This window comes from Dendrobates tinctorius, unplaced genomic scaffold (genome assembly GCF_039654945.1).
Source record: "Dendrobates tinctorius isolate UK_male_01 unplaced genomic scaffold, ASM3965494v1 ptg000030l, whole genome shotgun sequence".
In the NCBI taxonomy this organism is placed as follows: domain Eukaryota; kingdom Metazoa; phylum Chordata; class Amphibia; order Anura; family Dendrobatidae; genus Dendrobates; species Dendrobates tinctorius.
In genome coordinates this window covers 28060110-28087626 of record NW_027361698.1, presented here as the reverse complement: position 1 = coordinate 28087626, position 27517 = coordinate 28060110, and the positions used below count along the sequence as shown (strand labels likewise).

At 43.5% G+C, this 27517-nt stretch overlaps 1 protein-coding gene across 1 annotated transcript in view; it reads left to right on the top strand.

The window, feature by feature from the left end:
- The window catches only part of CYP2U1 (cytochrome P450 family 2 subfamily U member 1), a 51885-nt gene that overhangs the window by 12654 nt on the left and 11714 nt on the right, over positions 1-27517 (top strand). Inside the window, exons 2-3 of the mRNA XM_073571989.1 lie at positions 18552-19187; positions 26332-26493. Of these exons, the coding sequence (XP_073428090.1) occupies positions 18552-19187; positions 26332-26493 (798 nt within the window). The remainder of the gene's footprint in view (positions 1-18551; positions 19188-26331; positions 26494-27517) is intronic.

The window sequence follows — 27517 nt, the reverse complement described above, 5'->3', positions numbered from 1 at the left end:
GCGGGCGGCAGCGCCCGATCATCTGGCCGCTTGCCAGCTGCTGCGGCCACTGTTGCTCCTGCCGCCGGCCCTCTGCGGGCATGGCGGTGATAGTTTCAAGTTCCTCCCGCACTGCAGGGAGATAAGCCGCCACGCCCCCCCCCCACGCACCCCATCCTCGCCTTAGCATGAGACCCCCTCCCCCCCGCAGCCACTCACAGCGTCGCACTCGCTTGCCTGCTCGCTCTGTTCGCAGGACCTGTGATGAGGTCACAGGAGGGGAGGAGTCAGGGGGTCACATGATCAGGAGCCTTTGTCCAGACCCCCGATCATGTCACCCCTGACTCCGCCCCACCTGTGACCTCATCACAGGTCCTGTGCGCTCAGCCTTGCCTCTACTGTCTGCAAGACTCTGCTTTCCTGTTGTCATGGTGCTGGTTGAGGTAAGTATGTGTGGGGTCAGGATTTACAGTGTGGATGTAGCAGAGCTGTGTGTGTACGAGGTGTACGGAGCGGAGCCGCGTGTGTACGAGGTGTACGGAGCGGAGCCGCGTGTGTACGAGCTGTACGGAGCGGAGCCGCGTGTGTACGAGCTGTACGGAGCGGAGCCGTGTGTGTACGAGGTGTGCGGAGCGGAGCCGTGTGTGTACGAGGTGTGCGGAGCGGAGCCGCGTGTACGAGGTGTATGGAGCGGAGCCGCGCGTGTACGAGGTGTACGGAGCGGAGCCGCGCGTGTACGAGGTGTACGGAGAGGAGCCACGCGTGTACGGAGTGGAGCCATATGTGTACGGGATGTACGGAGCGGAGCCAAGTGTATACAAAGCAGGCTTTTCCCACGGACACAGGAGTACATGGCGCAGCCCCGAGGAGCATTTTAAAACACACACATGACGTTCCACCTGAAGTGATGTGCTGGAAGCTGACCGGAAATGAGATAATTTCTTGAGGAGATTGTGACGGAACCAGGAATGCTTCAGATCCATCACCGTGTCCTCCTCCGACAGCGCAGACAGCAGGATCGCCTTGGAATCGGGGATGCCGGCCATGTGAGCGGATCATGATAGGTCCTGCACCGGGAGGCTCAGGTGGGCACTACAATGGGAGCCGGGCTGCTATAGTATCTTTGTAGAATCTTTCTTTATTTCTTTCTCTCTTTTTCTTTCTCTCTCTGTTCTTTCTTTCTCTCTCTGTTCTTTCTTTCTCTCTGTTCTTTCTTTCTCTCTCTGTTCTTTCTTTCTCTCTCTGTTCTTTCTTCCCTCTCTGTTCTTTCTTTCTTTTCTTTACTTCTTTCTTTCTCTCTCTGTTCTTTCTCTGTCTCTCTCTGTTCTTTCTTTCCCCTTTCTTTTTCGCTCTCTGTTTTCTTTTTTCTCTCTCTCTGTTTTCTCTCTTCCTTAGTGCCAGTCAGTGTGCCCATAATGCCAGCCAATGTGCCCTCAGTACCAGTCAGTGTGATCAGCAGTGCTAAATGGGTGCGATTAGGTGTGGACATGGGTGTGACTAGTTGTGAAATAGGTGTGGCTGGGCGTGGCCAAAAATTTGCAGCGGCGCGCTGCGCGCGCCGCAGTCTTTGTCCATCTTTCCCTTCTTCAAAAGTTGGGAGGTATGATAGGGGCGGCTATGACCAGGGAGTCTGGTTGCCCAATAGAGAGCAGTTCTGCCAGGAATTCTGTAATCATGCATACAAAAGGGGACAGAGCTTTGGGAGGAGTACTGTACCTAAAAGCAATAAATAAGACTGAGCTGAAATACTGGGCACAGCTGTGACTGCATGTTATATAGTCGTGTTAATCTCTCACTTCTTGTAAACTACAAGTGTACAAAGATATTATATAGTCACCATGTGACTAGTGGGCCTGTGTAACTTCAAATGCCAGGGCTGAATTTTAGTCCCAGTCCGCCCCTGAATCTAGGCCTTGCAGCTGATATATAAGGACAGCTGAGCTGCTCCATAGTTAACTAGGAGAAGAGGTGGAAACACCTCTGGTACTTGGCTCTGTGCCTGTACTGTTCTGTGAGGTATTGGTCAGTCTTGTCTGAAGGCTGCCTGAGTAAAGAGCTGAGTACACGGATGAGCCCGTCCCTACTTTGGAACTCTTTTTATGTTACATCTTTTAGTCTGAGGAAGGCTGTTTGTTTTCGTCTGCTGGAAGTTTATGGATTTTTAATAAATCTTCCTATGTAACCAAGACACCACATTCCTGTGCATATACCTCAACCGTGGCCTGAGTGAGTGATCCCTTACTGTAGTTTTGATAATCTCCTGCTGATAAAACCATTGTTTTATCGGTAGAGGACTATCATACCTGCTGCCATGTAGTCCTCCATATTCTGCTCTGTATATCTCTGCCAACACCACTGATGTTGTGTATACTGTATCCGTAATGTGGAGGTTATACAGAGCTCAGCATTCAGATAACCGCTAGATCATCAACAGATAAAACAGGGATTTTATCAAAATGACAGCAAGCAGCCCAGTAAGGCTACCTTCACATTAGCGGTTTTTAGCGCTGCGCTTCGTGCGCAATAGAAACGCATGCAAAAAATGCATCATGCGTTTTGCATGTATTTGCATTTTTAACCAGTTTCAAGCCATGTTAACTCTTAAAACGCATGAGTTTTTTAACGCACGTGTGCGCATGTCCATGCGCACGCCTGCGTTCCCATAGACTGTAATGCATTATTTTGTCGCATGCCATGCGCAAGTGTGCGCATGCGTTTTTTGATGCTGTTGGACGGACCCCAAAATGCAACAGGTTGCGTCTGGCGCGCCTGGGCACACCTTAAAAAACCGCATGCGCACGAAAACGCATATGAACGCGTGCAAACGCTAGACCATGCGCCCCCATGTTAAACATAGGTGCGCATGACGCATGCGCATGGACGCGGACGATGCGCTGCGCAAAAAAACGCTAATGTGAAACCAGCCTAAGTGCCACATCACTGAAATCCAAGTTTCTGCCCCTACTGCTGATAGATTCCCTTTAATCTAGAAACGAAAGTTACTTGCATCATTAAAGGGAACCTGACAGCTGATACTTGCTTCTTGATCCTCAGCCATTGCTTCACAGTATTCAGAAATAGAATGTAAGATAATTCCAAGTAGGCTCACCCTATAATCTTACACTTAAACAATAAAACAACAACCTTTATTATAATATATTTTAAAAAACTTTATATAAAAAATACCACATCATACCATCACCACAAAAACAATTAGAAATGATCACCATATGGAGGTGCGTATCCCTACACTGGCCTCAGTATACCTACCAGAAGAGGTTGGCACCCTAAAACCTGCGCAGTGGCACCCCCGCTCTGCGACAGCTCTCCCTGCAGGGCCCTGTTTTGGCAAGGGAGTGACAAGGTGTTAAATAGGTGGAATAGAGATGTAAGAGGTGTCTGGATATCTTGGATTGTTTGTATCTGATTTATATGTTAGCATGAACTTCTCAGTTACCCGCTGTTTACCTTTGATACCAGCTCCCAGCGCAAGCACGCTGGTATCCAGGGTACACAGTGGGTAACTAGGCGCCGTGCGCGCTTAGTTACCCGCTGTTTACCTTGGATACCAGCTCCCAGCGCGAGCACGCTGGTATCCAGGGTACACAATGGGTAACTAAGAGACGCGCTCGCTTAGTTACCCGCTATTTACCCTTGTTCCAGCGTCCTCGCTGGTCCTGATCGCTGGTGAGATCTTCCTGTTTAAGAGCTCACCAGCGATCATGTAGCGACGCACCAGCATTCCTGACCAGGTCGTATCGTTGTCAGGATCACTGGTGCATCGTTTAGTGTAACGGGACCCTAAGGCTATGTTTTCATTTCATTTATTTATCTCACACTTACAGCCCCATTAATTCCACAACACTTTACAGACATCATCACTGCCCCCATTGTGTGGCCCAATCTAAATTCCCTTTCATTATGTCTTTGGAGTGTGGGAGGAAACCAGAGAACAGAGGAAACCCAACGCAAACATGAAGAGTCATATACAAACTCCTTGAAGATGTCCTTGGTGGGATTTGAACCCAAGACCCCAGTACTGCCAGTCAATAGTGCTAACCACTGAGCCACCATTTTTTGCCGCATTTTTTTTTTTCTGCAGCCAAAACCTGATCTCTTGGCAGTAAAAAAGATCCAGCCAAAACGCAGGTTTTGCTTCTTTTTGTGCTGCATTTTTTCTGCGCTAGGCCACCAGTGCCAGATGTACAGATGCTTCTCACAAAATTAGAATATCATCAAAAAGTTAATTTATTTCAGTTCTTCAATATAAATAGGAAACTCGTATATTATATAGAGTCATTACAAACAGAGAGCTATTTCACGTGTTTCTGTTAATGTTGATGATTATGGCTTACAGCCAATGAAAACCCAAAAGTCATTATCTCAGTAAGTTAGAATACTTTATAATACCAGCTTAAAAAAGTGGTATTAAAATCTGAAATGTTGGCCTACTGAAATGTTGGTTCAGTAAATGCACTCAATACTTGGTCGGGGCTCCTTTTGCATCACTTTCTTCATCAGTGTGGTGTGGCATGGAGGAGATCAGCCTGTGGCACTGCTGAGGGGTTATGGAAGCCCAGGTTGCTTTGATAGCAGCCTTGAGCTCGTTTGCATTGTTGGGTCTGGTGTCTCTCATCTTCCTCTTGACAATGCCCCATAGATTCTCTATGGGGTTAAAGTCAGGCGAGTTTGCTGGCCAGTCAAGCACAGTGCTACTGTTGTTTATAAACCAGGAACTGGTACTTTTGGCAGTGTGGACAGGTGCCAAGTCCTGCTGGAGAATGAAACTTCCATCTCCAAAAAGCTTATCGGCAGAGGGAGGCATGAAGTGCTCTAAAATCTCCTGCGCTGACTTTGGTTTTGATAATACACAGTGGACCAACTTCCTGTTTCGGCGCCACCATGTGCAGATGCATGTGAGGGAGCTCCTGCTGACCGCCGCAAACACTCTGCATTTACACAGAGCCCTGACTCACAAAAGGTACTGGGATAATCGTGGGACCACCTGGGACCGTCCGCAACATGGATCGGTTTGTCACGAGAGGCTCAGGGAAGGAGCAGAGGGAGGAGGAGGTCGGAGGAGGCCTGCAGAGTGGGAGCACAGTAATGGCAACGTAGACACAGGCACAAACAGGGCAAGCACATGAGGAGATAGAACGGGAAGAGGAAGCCCCAGAGAAAGAAGGAAATTTCAGCCAGGGGGAGACAGTGGAGACAGGAGGCACATTGGAAACGCAGCTACAGGCTCATGGCTCATTAAACTTTAAACAGCTAGCAAAAGAAATGGCTTCATACCTTGCTGAAGACTTCAAGCAGGCAGTGGCTGACATGATCCAATCTACCACTAAAGAGATGCAAAGCAAGATGACTCATCAGGAGCAGAAACTGCAGGAAGCCGAGCAGAGAATCTCTGAGGCGGAGGACAAAGTTATTCAGCTAGAAAAGTCAGTGACTTAAAGAAACAATCCTCCTACACTGTGGATAAGCTAGAGGATCTGGAGAACAGGGCCCGCAGAAGCAATCTGAAAATGATAGGCCTCCCAGAGACAATAAACACAGCAGCTAAATGATATCTATGAGGTGGAATTGCCAAAAGCACTGGGACAGTCACATAACTGCAGAGTGGAGCGTGCTCACAGGATAGGCCCCTCAGGGAGGCCTCTGAGACTGAGAGGGGCAGGAATAAACAGAATAACAAGGAAGCGCAGAGACCACGCCAGGCAGTGGCAAAGTACTTGAACTTTAAAGATAAGGAAGAAATACTCGGTGCTTATAAAGGAAGAAGGCGACCACTGATAATTCAGGGACATAAAGTCCTTTTATTTGGAGACTATTCAGCAGAGGTGACACGGAGAAGAAGGGCATTCAGCGAAGCATGCACTCTGCTGTTTAAACGCAACATCAGATTCTAGCTAATCTACCCAGCAACGCTGCGTTTTAGGACAAGAGATGGTGTGATGAGGTCATTTACAGATCCCAAGGAAGCCATGAAAATTATGTCCCAGCAGCAACCTTCATCTGGCCAACAATCACCTGATACCACCAGCCCTCCGAGAGAGGAGACAGGGGGAGATGCTGAGGACGAGAGGGGGAGACCCTATCCATATAGCCTGAGGTTGGATCTGCATTTGGAAGGAGATAATGAAAGAGACAATGGCTAAGGAACAAAGAACCCCAATGACAAGGGCGTTCATGAAGAACCAAACAAGACAGAATACTAAATGATCTAATGCTTATGAGATTGTGTCAAAATTTATCCTGGGGTCAGCATAAGTGAAAAGTATGACTGGAATACCTCACATGATAATATGAAGATGAAAGGGAGAAATTTTTGTGGTCCAGGTTGAGCTACAGAAAGACTACTTACACTCCCAATCACCTAAAATAGGAAGACGTACAGTAATAAGGGATATCATCTGTGCAAAACGTACAAATTTACAGGTATATTCACCCGACCGGGTCAATATCAGACAGAACTATGTATGTTCAAGGAAAACTACAGGACAGCTGGTGGAGAGATCCCCCCTTCTCCTATTTCTTTTTCTTTTTTTCCCATCTTATTTCTTTTCACAGGTTCTGTTGGACTGAATGGAGAATTTGGGGTGCTGATTTAATTGATCTGCAGGCTGATCATATGGGCTGACGGCGAATTTGTGACTTCCAGGTTTATGGACATTGTGAGGTTTTCACAACAAAAAGACATATATAAAGTTGGCATAATGATGACCAGATGTGATGTATATACTAGGTAGAAGACAAGATCTTCATTGAATGTTGATGAGAGTATTTTGTGTTAAATTAAGATATCTTCCAGGGGGAAAGTATCATACAAAAGCTAGGCTCACGTTGGGAGATATTGCTTGGGAGGATGAAGGGGGTGAGAGTAAAGTATTTTTATACCTCTCTGACATCAAAAAGGAGAGATGGAGAAGGACTTTAAGATAATATGGTTGTGAGTATTAAGATGTTAAGAAATTGGTATGATAAATTAAGGGAAATAGATGTTGATCTAAGATTTCAGAGTTTCAAGGTTACATGAGGGTCAGGGCTCAGATAGAGAATGGATATAAAATAGGTACAACATGATAAATATGGGATAATAGGGGGGCGGGAAATTGTTTCTCTTTTGGTTTGGATAATGGCGGAAAAAGAGGAGTCAACAAAGAGGTTGTTATATGGAGAGAGGGTGAGATGAGATGGGGGGGAAAGGGAGGGAGGGAAGTTAAAGTTCATGAGCCCACTGCTTTTGTACTAATTAATTTATTACTGACTGAGATGACATTGACTGGCAGTCCATACCTGACAGGGAGAAGCTTCACATGTCCTCGCAGAAGAAACCATTTTGCAATTAAAAATGGTTAGATTAATAACATGGAATATAAAAGGGTTGCGCTCACCACATAAAAGGATGATGATACTTCGTCACCTCAAAAGATTGAAAGCAGATATAGCCTTGCTTCAGGAGACACACTTGGGTAAAGAAGACAGTTTTAGAATGAAGAAATTATGGGTGGGGGAAGTTTATGGTTCTAGCTCGGTAGACAGAAAAGCAGGAGTCCTAATACTTATACATAAAGCATTGGCACACAGAGTTTCGTCCGTAGAAATGGACCAGGAGGGTAGGTTAATCCGTTTGAAATTAGAGATAAATAATGAAAGTATTACCCTGTACAATATATATGCCCCGAACATAAATCAAAAGAAATTTTTTATGTCCTTGCAGAACAAAATACTGGCTGATAGTAGCAACAACATAATCATAGGAGGAGATTGTAATGAGGTGCTTAAGGAGGAAGAGGACAGAAAAGGGAGCTTAATAAGACTAAATCCAGGAGAAGGGAAGAGACATAGGGGGAAAAAAGGTTATTTGGAAGATATGATATCGAATTGGCAGCTGAAAGATGCGTGGAGAACGTCTCACCCTGTGGATCGGGAATTTTCACATTTCTCATGCACACAAGACATGGTCGAGAATAGACATGTTCTTTGTGTCAGATAAGATACTACACAAAATGTGTGATGTCAATATTGAGGACATGGTGATATCTGATCATAGTCCTATATCTCTAGACTTAGCTGACGCACATCAGAAAGGGACGGACTATCTATGGCGATTCCCAGGAAACATGACAAAAGAGCAAGATTTTGTGAAATGGATGGGGGAATGGTGGACAGAGTTTGCAATGTATAGTGAGGAGCACAAACCTAACCCTAGACTATATTGGGAAACAGCGAAGGTGGTGATAAGGGGAAACATCATGGCTTACATGCAGAGAATAAAAAAACGAATAAAAGAGCAGTACTTAGCAGCAAGCAGTGAAGTTAGGAGCAGCTATACAAAATATAAGAACTCACTACTGAATGAGGATAAAGATAAATGGATGCTGGCCCAAAAAAAATTTTAAGAATGGGCGGAAAAAAGAGAGCAATTATATAGAAATCACTGGGAGGTAGAATTAAATAGGTATGCTGACAAAGCAGGGAGAATACTGGCTAATTTGGCTAGGGGAAGATATGTGGGTACATCTATAATGGCAATCTAATATATAAAGCTCAAGTGTATGTATGTATTTGTGTATGTCCGGGATTGGCATCTGCACCGTCGCAGCTACAGCCACAAATTTTGGCACAGTCACACTTCTGGACCCCGAGAGTGTCCTAGGCTATGTTGTGAGGCAAAATTTTAACCCTGCGCGTTCCAATTCACCAAATAATTTTGCCCCTATCTACATAATGGGGAAAAAGTGTGTATCAATTATGATGTCATAATGGTTGCATGGCGACGCTGATGTCATCATAGGTTGCAAGCCCCGCCGCTCATTATGATATAATGGTTGACTATGGGATGGAGGATGTGTGATGGGTATATGGGCACTGGACTATGGGATGGAGGATATGTATGACGGGTATATGGGCACGGGACTATGGGATGGAGGATGTGTGATGGGTATATGGGCACTGGACTATGGGATGGAGGATGTGTGATGGGTATATGGGCACTGGACTATGGGATGGAGGATATGTATGACGGGTATATGGGCACGGACTATGGGATGGCGGATATGTATGATGGGTATATGGGCACGGGACTATGGGATGGAGGATATGTATGATGGGTATATGGGCATGGAACTATGAGATGGAGGATGTGTGATGGGTATATGAGCACTCGACTATGGGATGGAGGATATGTATGATGGTTATATGGGCACAGACCTATGGGATCGTGGATATGTATGATGGGTATATGGGCACAGGACTATGGGATGGAGGATAATTATAATTTGCTATAACTAACCACAGTAAAGGGGGTTTTACACTAAGCAATATCGCTAGCAATATCGCTAAAACGTCACCGGTTTTGTGACGTTATAGCGATATTGCTAGCGATATCGCTATGTGTGATACTTACCTCCGACCGGCTCCCCCGCTGTCCATCGCTGATCGCGCGAGAATGTCCGGCTCCATTTCTCGTCGGGCGCTTCCTGCTGCGACTTCCTGCTGTGACATCCAGCGACGCGTGGATGCGGGCCGGAGGACGCAGGATCGCTGTGTGTGAATGGTAAGTATCGTGCGCTGCGTCGCTGCTGCATCGCTGTGAGATCTTTCTGTATGAAAGCTCACTAGCGATCATTTAGCGATGCACCAGCGATCCTGACCGGGTCGGATCGCTGGTTGGATCGCTGGTGCATCGCTAAATGTAAAAGGGCCTTTAGTTACTATGCCCGGGCAGCGCCGGGCTCTTCAGCTAGTTAGAGATAAAAAAAGGACAACGACTGACTAATCCCAAAGATCTAAACAGAGTGCTGGGCAAATTCTATGCTAGCTTATACAAGGATGAGGATCATCAAGATGTAGCGGGGGAGACATGGCTGGGTAAAGTTGATATTCCTAAACTGACGGAGGAGGAATTACAGGATTTAAATGGCTGCATCACGGAGGAAGAAATTAGTATGGCAATAAAAGGACTGGGGGCCAATAAGGCTCCAGGGCCCGATGGATTTAATGGTTCATTTTATAAGGCGCTGAGTGAGAAAATAGTTCCCACGCTTAAAGATTTATATAATCACATTTTGCAAGGGGAAGCTATGTCAGAAGGGATGAATACGGCCTACATAAAGCTTCTCCCGAAGGGAGGGAAGGATTTGGAAGACCCTTCGGGATATAGACCGATATCATTAATAAATCAAGATGTTAAACTTCTCTCAAAAATAATGGGAGACAGGCTGGCTAGGATACTGCCTAGATTGATCAAAGCAACAAACAGGTTTTGTGAAGGGAAGATCAACCGTTACTAATATAAGGAAAGCCATGTTATTGCTAGACAAGATTAGAGGGAAGCATTTGGATAAGTGAGAGGATCCAGCTATGGTCACACTGGACGCAGAAAAAGCGTTCGATAATGTGAAGTGGCCATGGCTGGGTCAAGTGTTGGATAAAATAAATCTGGTAGGTCCGTTTAGACATTTTTTGGCGGTACTATATCAGAATCCCAAAGCAAGGGTATACACGCCGGGGTTTCGCTCAGATGCCTTCGAGCTGAAAAAGGGAATGAGGCAGGGGTGCCCGCTGTCCCCCCCTACTGTTTAATTTGGCGATAGAACTTATGTCGAGATATTTAAGTGATTGCAGTTCCTATGAAGGGATAATGGTGGGAAATGAGACAGTCAAAAATGCCCTATTTGCAGATGACATAATTCTGTTCATGAACAACCCAGAGGAAGATCTCCCTATGGTGCTTCTTGAAATTGAAAAGTTTGGAAAATTCTCGGGCTTTCGTTTAAATAAGTCTAAATGTGAGATTCTGTTCATGAGGAGTGAGGTAAAACGTGGCCAGGAGAGTAATATAATGGGTATCCCGAAAGCGACATCTATAAAGTACTTGGGAATTTATTTGGGGAGAACGCCGAAACAGATTTATGATCTCAATTATAAGCCTATCATAGACAAAATAGAGAAGGAGTTGGAGAGGTGGGGAAATCTACCCCTCTCGCTGCTGGGTCGCTGCCACCTAATCAAGATGACAAGCTTTGCGAGATTACTGTACCCAATGCAAACTATCCCAATGTTAATTCGTCACGCAGATGTTGTCAGATTAAACAGGGCCTTTTCTAAATTCATCTGGAGGGGTAAAAGAGCGAGATTGGCGATAATGCACACAAAGGAGGGAGGGGGAGTGGGATTGCCAAATATTAGGGGATATAATTTATTGTGTTTAATGAGGAATGTAATAGACTGGATTAAGAAAACGGGGCGATATACTGACTACAAATTGGAAACGGAATTTTGTGGTTTGTGGGACCTGACGGCGCTGCTACATACGCCACTGTCACATATACCGCCAAACATTAAATATTAAGTAATATGTAAAGATTCCATTGCCACATGGAAGGCGGTAAGAAAAAAACTACAAATGTCGTGGAGAGTGTCGAAACACCTGAATCCTTGGGCATTTCCTGCCTTTAGATTAGGAAGAGAAAATAAATTATACACAGAGTGGTTGGGGAAAGGTATACAGACGTTAGGGGACTTACTACATCTACAAGAAGGCCGCTGGTTGACGGGATTGGAAGTGATAGACAAATTTGAGGTGCCGAGATTTCATTTGATGTTATATAGTCAATTAAAGCATTATGTATTAGACCTCCTTCAGGATGTGAGGAAGGAAATCGATTCAGAAATATAGGAGGACTTGGTTACCAAAGACATTGGAGAAATATCTATCACCTCAATATATGGGATGCTGAGGGACATATTACGCCCTTCAGAGAAGGGCAAAATATTTCACAAATGGGAAAAACATATACATGATGAAGAACTTGAGCATAAGATTCTGCGGGGCTGGGAATTGGTAAGAAAGCATATCATCAATGAACAATGGAGAGATAGTCAGTTCAGAATAATGCATAAAACAATATGTGGCTTCAATATACCTCCGACTCCGCAGAATGCCGTACAATGCCCAAAACAATGTGGACGTAAGGGGGTTTGATAATTTTATATTTGTTGAGTTTATTTTTGCTTCTATTCAGGCTTAGGTGATAAGCAGGTTTAAATATGTTCTTTGTAACAATTCAATGCAACGTTTATAACTTGTAATATGCAACTTCATTACAAAATCAATAAAAATGATGTTTCAAAAAAAAAAAAACACCGTGGACCTACACCAGCAGATGACATGGCCCCACAAACCATCACTGATTGTGGAAACTTCACACTAGACCTCAAGCACCTTGGATTTTGGCCTCCACTCTTCCTCCAGACTCTGGGACCTTGATTTCCAATACAGGAAGAAAAAAACAAACGTGTGCATGAGATTTCTGACTTTTTGCTGGTACTGAAAAAAAAGCAATTTTTAATTTGCACAAAATTTAAAGCAGCAACAACAAAAAAGACACAGTATGTGAGCGTAGTCCAATTGTAAGTCTGTATTCACATTCATTTCTGTCAGTATTATCATTCCAGAGAAGCTGACTTTTTTTTTTTTTCCCTCAGGTGTCAAACTATTTCTTCCAGTGCTTTCGCATCCATTTTTTAAAGGGGTATTCCCATCTATAAGATCCATACCTCCAATTAGAAATGTAGTGTAGTTTTTCTGATTCGCTATGTCTCTTTCCTCATCTGCAGGCATTGCAGGACCATAGGTGTTAGGCATCAGGTTCCTGTTGCTGAACAGCAGGAATCCCGAGCGTTGCCTTCAGCGGTCTCCCATTCCTCTACAGCCGCAGTGGAGCCTGCTCAGCAAACTCGTCGATCCCAGCGCTCTGCCCTCACCAGCAGTGTGGGATTGGTTGCTGCCACCTCAGGTCCAGCTATAGCAACTCATGCTGGTCAGCAGCGAATGATTCAAGTCCTCCTTTCGGTCCACTGAGCATGCCCGTGGGACGATCTCCCATTGGAGATCGGAGGTCACATGTTCAGGTCCTTCTCCAGCTCGGATTGGACCATCAGGAAGGCTATAAAAGGTTTGCATGGCTGCGCCGCCATGCGCTATGGTAGACTTTGATGCTATACTGTTTAGTGTTGTGTGTGATGACGGATGTATGAGACTGGTGACTGACTCGTTAAGACTCCCTCCCTTTGATACGCATGAGTTAGGGTCCTAGAGTCTGAGTTAGCATCTAGCACTGCTTAGCGCCGCAGTGTAGTCAGCTCTCCGTCCTGTAGCGCCTTGGGGTGCCGGTCTGTACAGGCCTCACATACCGCTGATACCGCAGTGTCTGCCAGAGCGGCGCCGTGCGCAGCTATGTGCGCTTACCAGCACTGTTCTTATGCTGGTTAGTGTTGTCCACCACGGTAGACATTGTACCCGCTCTGAGCGGTAGTTTACTTAGTTGTGATCTGTGACGTTTAACAGCTCATGCTTATACGCCGGCTAGTGCGGACTCCGTGAAGTAACTGAGTCTGTCCTTGCACGCGCCGGGTCATTGGTTACCCGCCGGTGTCCGGCTACCTCTTGTTATATATCATTCGTCATTGTCTAGCTGCAGTTTATCACCTCTGCACGGTGGACCCCGGGCCGCGAACGCACCATATACCTTATACTATATTATTTGGTGCGTTCCGCCAGCCCCTAACATTAGGTATCCATGGTTACCTAAATCAGTTGTCATAACCATGGATATCTAAGGTTCTGCAATTTCTGCACATGAGGAAAGAGACAGGGTAATTAATACAGAGGAGGACAATTTTATATTACAGGAGGATTTATGTAAACTAGAAGCTTGGGCTGATAAATGGCAAATGAGCTTTAATGGGGATAAATGTAAGGTCATGCACTTGGGTAGAACGAACAAGTTGTATAATTATGTGCTTAATTGTAAAACACTGGGCAAAACAGTCACTGAAAAAGACCTGGGTGTATGGGTGGACGACAAATTCACATTTAGTGGCCAGAGTCAAGCAGCTGCTGCAAAGGCAAATAAAATAATGGGATGCATTAAAAGAGGCATAGATGCTCATGAGGAGAACATAATTTTACCTCTATATAAGTCACTAGTGCGACCACACTTAGAATACTGTGTACAGTTCTGGTCTCCGGTGTATAAGAAAGACATAGCTGAACTGGAGCGGGTGCAGAGAAGAGCGACCAAGGTTATTAGGGAACTAGGGGGTCTGCAATACCAAGACAGGTTATTACACTTGGGGTTATTTAGTTTGGAGAATCGAAGGCTTAGGGGTGATCTTATTACAATGTATAAATATATGTGGGGACAATACAAAGACCTTTCTAATGATCTTTTTACTCTTAGACCTGTGACGGGGACAAGGGGGCATCCTCTACGTCTGGAGGAAAGAAGGTTTAAGCATACTCACAGACGCGGATTCTTTACTGTAAGAGCAGTGAGACTATGGAACTCTCTGCCATATGATGTTGTAATGAGTGATTCACTACTAAAATTTAAGAAGGGACTGGATGCCTTTCTTGAAAAGTATAATATTACAGGGTATATACACTAGTCTCCTTAATATTGCGTTGATCCAGGGAGCTAGTCTGATTGCCGTATGTGGAGTCGGGAAGGAATTTTTTTCCCCAATGTGAAGCTTACTGTTTGCCACATGGGTTTTTTTGCCTTCCTCTGGATCAACATGTTAGGGCAAGTTAGGATAGGATATGGGTTGAACTAGATGGACTTAAAGTCTCCCTTCAACCTTAATTACTATGTTACTATGTTACATAGTAAATCAGAAAAACTACACTACATTTCTAATTTGGAGGTATTTGCTAATATTATTATTATTATTACACTTACTACATATTGAGATAGCACAGTGTTTGTTGACGTCCGATTTTGTTTTAGAGTAGAAAAGCTTAGTACAGAGTAGCTGTATAGGTAGGGAGTTAGCGCCTTTCTTCTGCATCAAAAAAAAAAATCTCCAGGTAATTTTTAGTGCATTAGGGTAGCGTATGTTGCATGGTTAGTGACGTTCGTTTTCCTTTTGCAAAAAAATAATTATTTGCATCTAGTAAATTCTTAGCGAGTGCATTAGGGGAGCGTACGTTGCATTGTTAGTGACGTCTGTTTCTTAAATGTTCAGGTTCCCATTGACTTATATAGGGCTCTGGGTCGTTCTTTTACCCGAACTGAGCTTTGGAGTACAGTTCAATGGAACCTAATGAACCGTACATCCACGGGTCCACTCATCCCTAGCTATGTTGCTATACTTGTGACTCTGCTTTGTTAGCAGTTGCAATTCCTCTTTTGGCTGTCATTTCTTCCTGTATTTTTTACAGTTGTTTTTCTCAGCCATTTCCAGGCAAAGTCCTGGCCGCTGGAATACCGTCCAATAGAGTTGCTGCAATGGAAGAGTTTATCAAGCAGATTAGATGACCTCGATACTGGATACTATCTCATTCTTGTTTTTCATACAGTTTGACCTTCAGAACTGAACTATCCTTTTCCAAATCACGAACTCATGTATCAAAGGCTTAGTGACTAAAAATAGGAAATGAACAACAGCAGAAGAATTTACAGAAGACCCATCCGCTCTCCTGCTGAGGTGCCTGTGTTATTCCGTGCTTGTATTCTCTATGGCAGTCGTCCCCAACCTTTCTGACCTTGAGAGCCACATTCAGCTCTGAGAGAGTGTCGCAAGCTACATCCAGCTCCCGCTGTGAGGAGGCCACACCCCCCCCATTACGGGTATATTAATAACCAAGGCTTTTCCACAGAAATCACTTTGAAGTAGAATACCGAGATCCAGGGGTTCCTGCAGTACCCCCCACTAAGTATTCTCCCATCAAGCACTCCCACCACACTCACATCCAGCTTCAAGCACCTCTGATCGGTAGTATCGTGCTGTTTCCAGTGTACCATACATAAGTTATCTCTAAATTCTTAAGTCCAGTACATGTGCATTCAGATCTGCTCTTCTGTGTAGGGCTACTTGCAAAATTCACTATTTTGAGATGTCTTCTTCATACTGATTTGCTAGACCTGGAGCTAACGCACCAAGCTGGCAGACAGCTGAGAGCGGAGAGAATGTTGAGAGTTATATTCAACTGCGAGAGCAGGCGATGGCTGATGGGACTACGGTGAACTCAGTGAGCTGAACTGCACTGAATTCAGTGACTTTTTCTCACAATGCTGAGGTCACCGCAGTTCAGCCCAGCTGGGAACACAGCCTCAGTGACCAGCGGTAACCTGCTTGCAGGAACTCATTCATGAATGGTTCTCAGTCTGGACAGTCGCATCTTGACACCATCCAGGTTGAAAACTATTTATCCCCAAACATGGATTACGGCGTGGTACAGAACGTCAGACAAGTTTTATTTTTTTATTACAGGAGACGTTGGCATAAATGGAATGGGCGTTAGGTGAGTATAGCTGTGTTTGTTATTTTTAAATAAAAAATGGAATACGGTGTTTTGTTTTATTTCTAATAAAAGACTTTATTCTGGCTGTGTCTTTATTTACCATACAACTATAGGAATAGTAATAGAGAAGCGAAGAAGCGAAACGTGCATAGTGGTAGCGGGGACGCCATATAATCACAAACATCCAGTCATGTAAGTGCCTTTCCAATATTTTCACTCCCGGTTGTGTTGCATTATTGAGAACACTGTATCCCTTGTGCTTATACTGGCATCATTAGCCTAGCTCTATCCAGGTTTTATATGTACTTTGTTATTTCTGGCCACATGTAATACCCTGTCCCTGCTTGGTTAGCAGTAACCTTAACATTTATTCCCTGTTATTCTATTATTAATAAACTTTAGTCTTTTATTGGCAATTTATACTGTCTATTCCACTTGGCGTTTATCTGATCTCAGATTTTGCCCTCCCGTTTTTGTTTCTGGGGTCCTTATGTAGCTATTACCATGGCACATTTGTAGAACCCTTAAAGTGACAAAACAGTAGAAACCCCAACAAGTGACCCTATTTTAGAAATAACACCCCTCATCCAGGATGTGGTGAGCATTCTGAACCCAATGGTACTTCACAGTCTTTTATAACCTAAGGCTGCGTGCACACGCTGCGGATTCTCCTGCGGATTTGCAGGTAAAACCGCAGGTAAAGTGACCTGCGGATTGGCCAGCGGTTTTCCCTTGCGGATTGACACCTGGACAATGGAAAAGGTGTCAAACCGCTGCGGAATCTGCAGAAAGAATTGACATGCTGCAGTTTTAAAACCACAGCAAGACCGCGCGGAAAAATCTGCAGCATGTGCACTTGCGGATTTGAAATCCCATTGGCTAACATTGTACTGTACACTGCGGAACTGCTGCGGATCCGCAGGGCCAAATCCGATGCGGATCCGCACCAGAATCCGCAGCGTGTGCACATACCCTAATACTGCCATGAAAAATTACATTCTTCTGACTAAAATTGCTCCAAAATTTTTAATTTTAGCTCCAAATATTTAATTTTCACAAGGGGTTATAGGAGAAAGTAGAACCCACAATTTGTTAGACAATTTCTCCTGAATGCGGCAATATCCCATTAGTGGTTGGAAGATCTTGTTCCGCCAGGTGGCAGGGCTTACCACGTGACTGTAAGGGTACCGTTACACCTAGCGATGCACCAGCGATCCCGACCAGCGATATGACGCGGTCAGGATCGCTGGTGCATCGCTAGGTGGTCGCTAGTGAGCTGCCACACAGGCAGATCTCACCAGCGACATCGCAGGGGACGGGGATCGCTACTTACCTGTCAGACGCGGCGATCCTGCGTCCTCCCGCCCGGCTCCACGCATCGCTCGTCGTCACAGCAGGAAGCCCAGCAGGAAGTGACCGACGAGGAATGGTCCAGGAGCTTCTCGCGCGATCAACGATAATCAGCGGGGGAGCCGGTCGGAGGTAAGTATCACATGCAACGATATCGCTAGCAATATCGCTGCAACGTCACAAAATCGGTGACTTTACAGCGATATTGCTAGCGATATCGCAGTGTGTAACGGGGGCTTAATGGGTTACAGAAGCCATGTCATATTCGCAGAGCCTCCTGATGTGCAGAAGCCTTCCAAAAGTGACCTAATTTGCAAACTACACACATCAAGAAATTCATTTAGGAGCGTAGTAAGTATTTTAACAAGTGTATCACAGAATTTTATAAAGAAGAAAAGAAGCATTTAACACTGATGTGTCCAAAAAAGATTTATTCGTTCAAGGATGTAACATGGGACACGACTTTTTACAAAAAATAATTTGGCTTTGCAGCACCATGTTCTTAGATCTTTAACTTTTTTAATTTTTTCACTCCTGCGGTCATAAAAGTTCTTCTGTTTTACGGGATGAGTTGAAATTTTCAGTGATACAGCATTTTTAACATTCGTTTTTTTTTTTCTTTTTCTCTCCTGAGCTCACTGTACGGGTTAGATAATGTGACTAGTTTTATAGCATTGGTTGTTCCAGACATGGCGATACCAATTATGTATAAATGGATGTCTCTGGTAAGATGCTTGAATAACAGATACTCGGATTTCATTCCATGGTTTACCTAAATATCTGTCATATCTCTTTTATTAAAGAAATGTATAAGGCAAAAATAAACTGAAATGCTGCTCAGACATGGTAGTAGATTACGGTAACTTTTGCAAGAAATCAACAGATTATTTTTTTTTCTTTTCAGGAATTGTTTTTGCAAAATACGGTCCTATATGGAGACAGCAGAGAAGGTTTTCCCATTCTACTTTAAGGCACTTTGGCCTTGGGAAGCTGAGCCTGGAACCAATAATTATTGAAGAGTTCAAATATGTGAAGGCAGAAATGTCAAAGTTTGGTAATAAAGGCTTTAGCCCCTTTCAGATCATCAATAATGCAGTTTCCAATGTCATCTGTTCCATAAGTTTTGGCAAACGCTTTGACTATGAGGATAAGGAGTTCAAGACCATGCTGGCTCTGATGTCCCGCGGTCTCGAAATCAGTGTCAACAGTGAAGCCATCCTCAGCAACGTTTGCTCTTGGATGTACTATCTTCCATTTGGGCCATTCAGAGAGCTAAGGCAAATTGTTATAGACATCACAGCCTTTCTAAAAAGGATCATAGCGGAGCATAAGCTTTCCCTGGACCCTGAGAATCCCAGGGACTTTATTGACATGTACCTCCTTCATATAAATGAGGAGCAGAGAGCTCAACTGGAGAGCAGCTTCGACACTGAGTACTTGTTCTATATTATTGGTGATCTCTTCATTGCAGGAACAGATACCACTACAAACACACTTCTTTGGTCTCTCTTGTATATGTGCCTTCATCCTAATGTCCAAGGTAAAGTATGCAGCTACTGTGCATTAAACTTCATTACAGATTTATAAAGTGAGTTTGACAATGGGTTTATGCTTTCTCATCTGAGAACCACATGTAGTATTGATTGCAGCACCTTATCACTTATTGGGCTTCTTTCTGTAGGTTTTTTTCACTGCAGCTCTGCTAGTCCTCAGATGAGCACCCGCTATTTTGTATTCATAAGCTCAGTCTAACCCCGCCCACACCACCGATTGGCCACTTTCTGTGCAATCAACGTCAGGGGGTGGGGCAACCTGAAGACAACCCAGCTTATCATTTAGAGGACTGGCGGAGCTTCAAAAATGATGTTTTGTCAAAACTACAGCCAAACGACTGGCAAGTGACATGCCACTGGAATCAGGGTATCTATATACTCTCAAATGCAACATAAACCTAGAGACAGACTAGTTTTACTAATCCTTTTGTCATGGGTTACACATTAAAGTATAAAAGACAGAGGACAAAAGACTCCTAGCTAAAATGAATGAGAAGCTGGAACATGACCTTTGCCCACCCACCCAAGAAGCATTTAACTCGTCCCACCCATCTCATTGACCTAATAGGGGCATGCCCTTCGCCCTTAAACTCAGTCTTTCAGAGTCATGGGTTGGCCTATATACAAGGTAAATAGTGGAATTACTAAATCCAGATGAATAGAAAATCATTATGTATATCAGGAGTTCATTAAAGTCTGTTGCTGGAGTCTGGCAGTGCCAGCTGATAATATCCAATGACAGTTTACATAGGCACAAAGTACAGACTCTCTGTCATTACCTCACCACTGACCTTAGGAGCAGGGAAGATAACTGATAACAGAAACAGATAATCACATTTTTCTTTATGGAGAGCAAAGGCTTTAGTGTTTTCTAGACAGGGCTCCAAATGGGTAACTTGGATTTACAGAAATGAAAAGTTTTACAACTTTCCAATAAACTTCTCTACAATCAGAGGGTGGAAGCCCTGCACATTTGTCCTGCTCTCGGCTGTGCTGTAGGTGCCGAGGTCATGCTAGATGTGTCACTACCGATGTGTTTAGCTCCTACTGTTACTGGACACATACACATGATGCCCATACACATTATCCTAATGCTGGTTGAGCATGTCAATTCACCAGAAACGGTCAGCCATTTAATATGTATGAGAAGTTTGTCCAAAGGGGGTTTTCGTGAATTTTGCACGACTGAGGCTGGTTTCACACTTGCGTTTTTTTGCGCTGTATTTTAGAGCTAAAAAACGCATGCGCTTTTTTTCCCTATATTTTGCATGGGATGCGCTTATGTGCGTATACACATGCGGATGTACGCACATGCGTTTTTTTGTGGTGTGCGCTCGGGCTCACAAAATGCATCCTGTTGCATTTTTGGGGCGTCCAACTTGCCTCAAAAAACGCATGCGCGTGCAATTTTTTTACAGCAAGACACCCATTGTAAGTCTATGGGTGCGCATACATGCGCATTGGCATGCTCATGTATGCGTTTTTTTGCGCATGCGTTTTTTTGTTGACCATTGGTTAGACAATGGAAAATAGGGGTTTGGGTTAGAGTTAGGGTTAGTTAAGGGGGGTTTGGGTTAGGGTTAGTATGGTTAGGTTTAGTATGGTTTGGTTAAGGGATAGGGTTAGTATGGTTTGGTTAAGGGTTAGGGTTAGTAAAGTCATGGTTTGGTCAATAATAGAGAACGGGCGGCACCGCTATTACCTTGATAGGAGCAGTGGCTGGCAGCAGGCGGAGAGCTCACATCCAGGATTCCCGGGTGCCCGACTTCAAAGCAATGCAGTAGTAGTATCCAGAAGGAAAAAGTCGCACTCTACGGGAAATCGTTGAAGTATTTATTGACACTGAATTACATGTCACGTCGGGGATGTGAAGGAGAGTGTGTCAAATGGCTGACTACGGCCGTTTCACGCTACACATCCCCGACGTGACATGTAATTCAGTGTCAATAAATACTTCAACGATTTCCCGTAGAGTGCGACTTTTTCCTTCTGGATACTAAAGTCATGGTTTGGGTTAGTGTTAATCCTAACCCTATCTTGATTTTTTTTGGTGAGGCCAACTAATGTTGGAAAAAAAACGCAAACACGGAAAAAATGCACTAAAAGCGCATACAAACGCATAAAAACGCTGCGTTTTTTTCATGCATGCGCATAAAAATGCTTGAAAAAAACGCAGCATTTGTATGCGTTTGCGTTTTTTCCATGCGTTTTTTTTTTCGGGAAAAACGCGCTGCAAAAAAAAAAGCAAGTGTGAAAGCAGCCTGAGCCTTTTTTCTCTGGGACGATGAGCAGCTGATGGAAACATCCAAAGGCGATTTATTTCCTTCTTCCCATTCAAAAAGCAACCATGTTCAGCTGAACCGAAGCCCCCGTCACTGCCATCTTAGTCCAGTTACAGGTTGAGATTCATAGGAAAACCATAATTTTTACTGCGTACTGGATTACTGTTGTGTTGCAGTACATAGTATAATTGAAAAAAGCATCACAGGATCAAGAATCTAAAAAATAAACTACTCAAGAAAAAAGTTTTATTAAGTAAAAAATTATTTAAATGTTCTAATGACACCCCCTTTCCACCTTCAAAAATAATATTTTGTATAGTCATGTCCAAAAGAGTCCAATATATTAAAATATAAAATCATTTAAACCATACAGCGTATCCCAAAAAGAAAACCGTAGCCACACTTGCCAAAAAATAATACAGTAAAAACCCTGAAAACATTATGCACCCCAAAATGGTATAAAATAACCATCATCAGCTCAGGTGCAAAGTAGAGGCCACAGCCAGCTTCATGGAAGGAACAGTAAAATGTTAGAGGTATCAGAAAATGATGGCAAACAATTTTTTTTTTTTTTAGCAAGTTTTGGAATTTCTTTTAACCACTATATATGTAAAAACCTTGAAGGGGTATTCCTAACTCCCAAGATGCTATCTCAATATGTAGTAGGTGTAATAATATTGAAAAATACCTCCAATTAAAAATGTAGTTCTTCAGATAAGCTATGTTGTTTACCCCATGTGCAGGGCACTGCAGTAGCTTCGGTATCCATGGTTACAGCCGCTAGCTAGCTGTAACCATGGATACCTAAGCTACTGCAATGCCCTGCACAATGGGGTAAGAGACCAAGCTAATCAGAACCATAATACATTTCTAATTGGAGGTATTTGCTAATTATAATAAGCCCTTTAAGTTTGGTATTGCTGTAATCGTACACACCTGGAGAATCATGTTACCAGGCCATTTTTCTTGCAGAATGAACACTATAGAAACAAAACTCAAAAAAACTATAGCATTATTGCATTATTTTTCACAACCTTTTGGAATATCTTTTCTATTTTTTTCAGTGCGTTATAGAAAAAACAAGCCCTCATATGGCTGTGTTGTTAGAAAAAAATAAATGTATTTCTCTTGGAAAATAAAACAAAAAAAAGTTATGGTCCTTTTTAAAGGGTTAAGCAAGTGAATATAATGAAAGCAATCATTTTATACAGTATAGAAAGCATATTGCAAGTATATGATATTTCATGCATACAGTGATTAAGAATTCTTAACATAAACCTGCAAATTGCCTCTTCAGAGAGGAAGCAAACTTGAACTCTAGTGCCACCTATTGGAAGTAGCGATCCTACAAGTCAATATCAACCCTTTATCGTGCCTTGCAATATTACTTAGGATAAAAGCCAAATCAGAATCTCAATTTGCAGACACGATGTTTCGGGGGTATTGCCTCTCATCAGTGCAAAGTATGAGATCTAATTTGGCTAGATGAGAAATTAACCCCTTTACCCCCAAGGGTGGTTTGCACGTTCATGACCGGGCCAAATTTTTACAATTCTGACCACTGTCCCTTTATGAGGTAATGACTCTGAAACGCTTCCATGGATCCCGGTGATTCTGACACTGTTTTCTCGTGACATATTGTACTTCATGTTAGTGGTAAAATTTCATTCAAATAACTTGCGTTTATTTGTGAAAAAAACGGAAATTTGGCGAAAATTTTGAAAATTTCGCAATTTTCCAACTTTGAATTTTTATGCCCTTAAATCACAGAGATATGGCACACAAACTTAATAAGTGACATTTCCCACATGTTTAATTTACATCAGCACAATTTTGGAACCAAAATTTTTTTTTCGTTAGGAAGTTATAAGGGTTAAAAGTTGACCAGCGATTTCTCATTTTTACAACACCATTTTATTTTTACGGACCACATCACATTTGAAGTCACTTTGAGGGGTCTATATGATAGAAAATCCCCAAAAGTGACACATTCTAAAAACTGCACCCCTGAAGGTGCTCAAAACCACATTCAAGAAGTTTATTAACCCTTCAGGTGATTCACAGGAATTTTTTGAATGTTTTAAAAAAATGAACATTTAACTTTTTTTCACAAAAAAAATTACTTCAGGTCCAAATTTTTTTTATTTTACCAAGGGTAACAGGAGAAATTGGACTACAAAAGTTATTGTGCAATTTGTCCTGAGTGCGCTGATACCTGATATGTGGGGGGGAACCATTGTTTCGGCGCATGGCAGAGCTCAGAAGGGAAGGAGCGCCGTTTGACTTTTTCAATGCAAAATTGGCTGGAATTCAGATCGGACGCCATGTCATGTTTGGAGAGCCTCTGATGTACCTAAACAGTGGAAACCCCCCCACAAGTGACCCCGTTTTGGAAACTAGACCCCCCAAGGAACTTATCTAGATATGTGGTGAGAACTTTGAACCCACAAGGGCTTCGCAGAAGTTTATAACGTACAGCTGTACAATTAAAAAATCATTTTTTCCACAAAAAAGATCTTTTCACCCCCAATTTTTATTTTCCCAAGGGTAACAGGACTAAAAGTTATTGTGCAATTTGTCCTGAGTACGCTGATACCCCATATGTGGGGGTAAACTACTATTTGGGAGCATGGCAGCGTTCGGAAGGGAAGCAGCGCCATTTGACTTTTTTGGCTGGAATTGGGATTGGACGCCATGCCGCGTTTGGAAAGTCCCTGATGTGCCTAAACAGTGGAAACCCACAAATGATACCATTTTGGAAACTAGACCCCCTAAGGAACTTATCTAGATGTGTGGTGAGCACTTTGAACCCCCCAGTGCTTCATAGAAGTTTATAACGCCCAGGCATGAAAATAAAAAAGTCATATTTTTTCCACAAACATGATCTTTTAGTCCCCAGTTTTTTTATTTTCCCAAGGGTAACAGGAGAAGTTGTTGTCCAATTTGTCCTGAGTACGCTGATACCCCATATGTGGGAGAAAACTACTGTATGGGCACACGTTGGGGCTCGGAAGAGAAGTAGTGACGTTTTGGAATGCAGACTTTGATGGAATGGTCTGCTGGTGTCATGTTGCCTTTGGAGAGCTCCTGATGTACCCAAACAGTGGATACACCCCACAAGTAACCCCATTTTGGAAACTAGACCACCTAAGGAGCTTATCTAGATGTGTGGTGAGCACTTTGAACCCCCCAGTGCTTCATAGAAGCTTATAACGCCCGGGCGTGAAAATAAAAAAAATCATATTTTTTTTCCACAAACATGATCTTTTAATCACCAATTTTTTTTATTTTCCCAAGGGTAACAGGAGAAATTGGACCCCAGAAGTTGTCCAATTTGTCCTGAGTACCCTGATACCCCATATGTGGGAGAAAACTACTGTATGGGCACACGTCTGGGCTTGGAAGGGAAGTAGTGGCGTTTTGGAATGCAGACTTTGATTGAATGGTTTGCGGGTGTCCTGTTGCGTTTGGAGAGCCTCTGATGTGCCTAAACTGTTGAAACTCCCAACAAGTGACCTCATTTTTTAAACTAGACCCCCCACGGAACTTATCTAGATGTTTGGTGAGCACTTTGAACCCCCAAGTGCTTCACAGAAGTTTATAACGTCCAGGCATGAAAATAAAAAAATCATATTTTTTGTCCACAAAAATGATATTTTTTCCCCCAATTTTTTATTTTCCTAAGGGTAACAGGAGAAATTGGACCCCAAAAGTTGTTTTGCAATTTATCCTGAGTAGGCTGATACCGCATATGTGGGAGTAAACCACTGTTTGGGCGCATGGCAGAGCTTGGAAGGGAAGGAGCACCATTTGACTTTTTCAACTCAGAATTGGCTGGAACTGGAATTGAGATCAGACGCCATGTTGCGTTTGGAGAGCATCTGATGTGCTCAAACAGTGGAAAACCCCAATTCTAACTCCAACCCTAACCCCAACACACCCCTAACCCTAATCTCTGCCCTAACCCTAGCCCTAATGGGAAAATGGAAATAAATACATTTTTTTTAAAAAATTTTACTATTTTTCCCTAGCTAAGGGGGTGATAACGGGGGGGTTTGATTTACTATGTATGGCGGGTTTTTATTTTTGGCAGCTGTCGCACGCTAAAAGACGCTTTTGATTGTAAAAAGTTTTTGCATCACCACATTTTGAGAGCTATAATTTTTCCGTATTTTGACCCACAGAGTCATGTGAGGTCATATTTTTTGCGGGACGAGTTGACGTTTTTATTGGTACCATTTTTGGGCACGTGATATTTTGGTTTTTCTTTAATAAATTTGCAAAAATGTCTACATTTCTGGCTTTTTTTTCAGCCAAGATGGGGTGCAGCGTGTACATTAATGAAAAAAAAAATGAACTTTTTTTTGAATTTACCAAATGGCTGCAATGAAACAGAGTGAAAGATTTAAAGGGGTCTGAATACTTTCCGCACCCACTGTATAAGCCAAAATTAGGAGTGGAACGGTGAGAGGAAAAATAGAATAGAAACACGTCACTACTTCTGTATTTATCACCCACTCCTGGTTTTGGCTTACAAAAAATTACGCAAAAATACTTAACGTGTGAACATGGCGTTTTTTGCCCAGTGGCAAAAACTCAGCAAACACTCATTATGGGAACTTAACGTAACTTCAAGGATAGCAAAAATGCAGGCACCTGAGGATGGGACTATGATGCTTCTGGCCATGTTAGTGCAGTGGTGATGAGCACCGCAGGGTCATAGCTGTCCTGCAGGAGATGTGGAACACGCAGCTACTTCTTGACGCCCTCATCCTGCTTAATCTGTAGTCTAAAACACAATCTTTCTCTTCCTTTTTTTTCTATTTAATTGTCTTTTCCTATTTAATAGAGCAAGTCCAAGCTGAAATTGACTCGGTGATAGGACGTGACCGACCTCCTTCCCTGACTGACAAGATTCAGATGCCGTTTACAGAGGCCACTATTATGGAGGTACAGAGGATGACGGTGGTTGTGCCCCTCTCAGTACCACACATGGCTTCTGAAAGCACAGGTAAGCACCAGCGTCCGGACGGAAGGTACTAAGCCTTATATGACAGGGATTATCTGGCTGCCATATTTTCACTGTCCTGATCTCTGTGCCGATCCTGCTGTCCAGGTAGCTTCACTTTCCAAATACTAAAGACAAAAATTGCTGCATTTATTTGAATTGGGTCATTTCAGATGAATGGGACAATTATAGAACTTTGTGCCTCAAACTCTGCAACTGTAAGTTCACCTTTAGCCTTGTGTCATGATCCAGGATGGGGTTTTGTCTTTGGCCCGTCCTGGTCAGACAGGGGTTAATTGTTTCTGCCTCTCTCTGGCAGAGGGCGGCTATTTAGTGGCCACTCGACCTAGGTCCGGTGTCAGTTATACTCCTGCCCTCGGCTGAGTTAGTTGACTTCTTGTGTACGTGTGCCTGTTAACTTGTTGCTTGTTTGGTTTTGATCCGGTTCCTTCCCTGTTACGAGTTCTGCCTGTCCCTCTTGTACTGTGCTGCCCTCTCTGTGTATGACTCCCTCTCCTCTACTACAGTATCTGTGCAGTAAGTATATTACATCATCTGCAGCAGTAGGACGCTAAGCCCCGCCCCCTGCAGTCACATGATCGTAGGTCCTTGTACTCCTTACTACTTTCAGTGTCGCAGGTTCTGTCTGCTTGAACCTTCACTGTAGTATCGGACCCCGGGCCCTCCGGTAGTGTGGGTAAGTCACCCTGCTCAGCCGTGGCAGTTTGCCAACGCTGACAGGATCCTGACACCTTGATTCTGCATTAAACGCAGTGCGAACTCTGTTTTGTTTTGTTTTTCGTGGGGACAAGCCACTGCTCTCCCCATATTACCTGCCCCTCATTCACACCTGAGACCTTGTAACACTGAGTCACATGACACCGGGGAGGGAAAATGCCTAATTGGCACAACTTGACCATTTTCACTTAGGGTGTACTTGCTTTTGTTGCCAGCGGTTTACACATTAATGGCCGTGTGTTGAGTTATTATTTAGAGGGCACACCGCATTTACACGGTTCTACAAGCT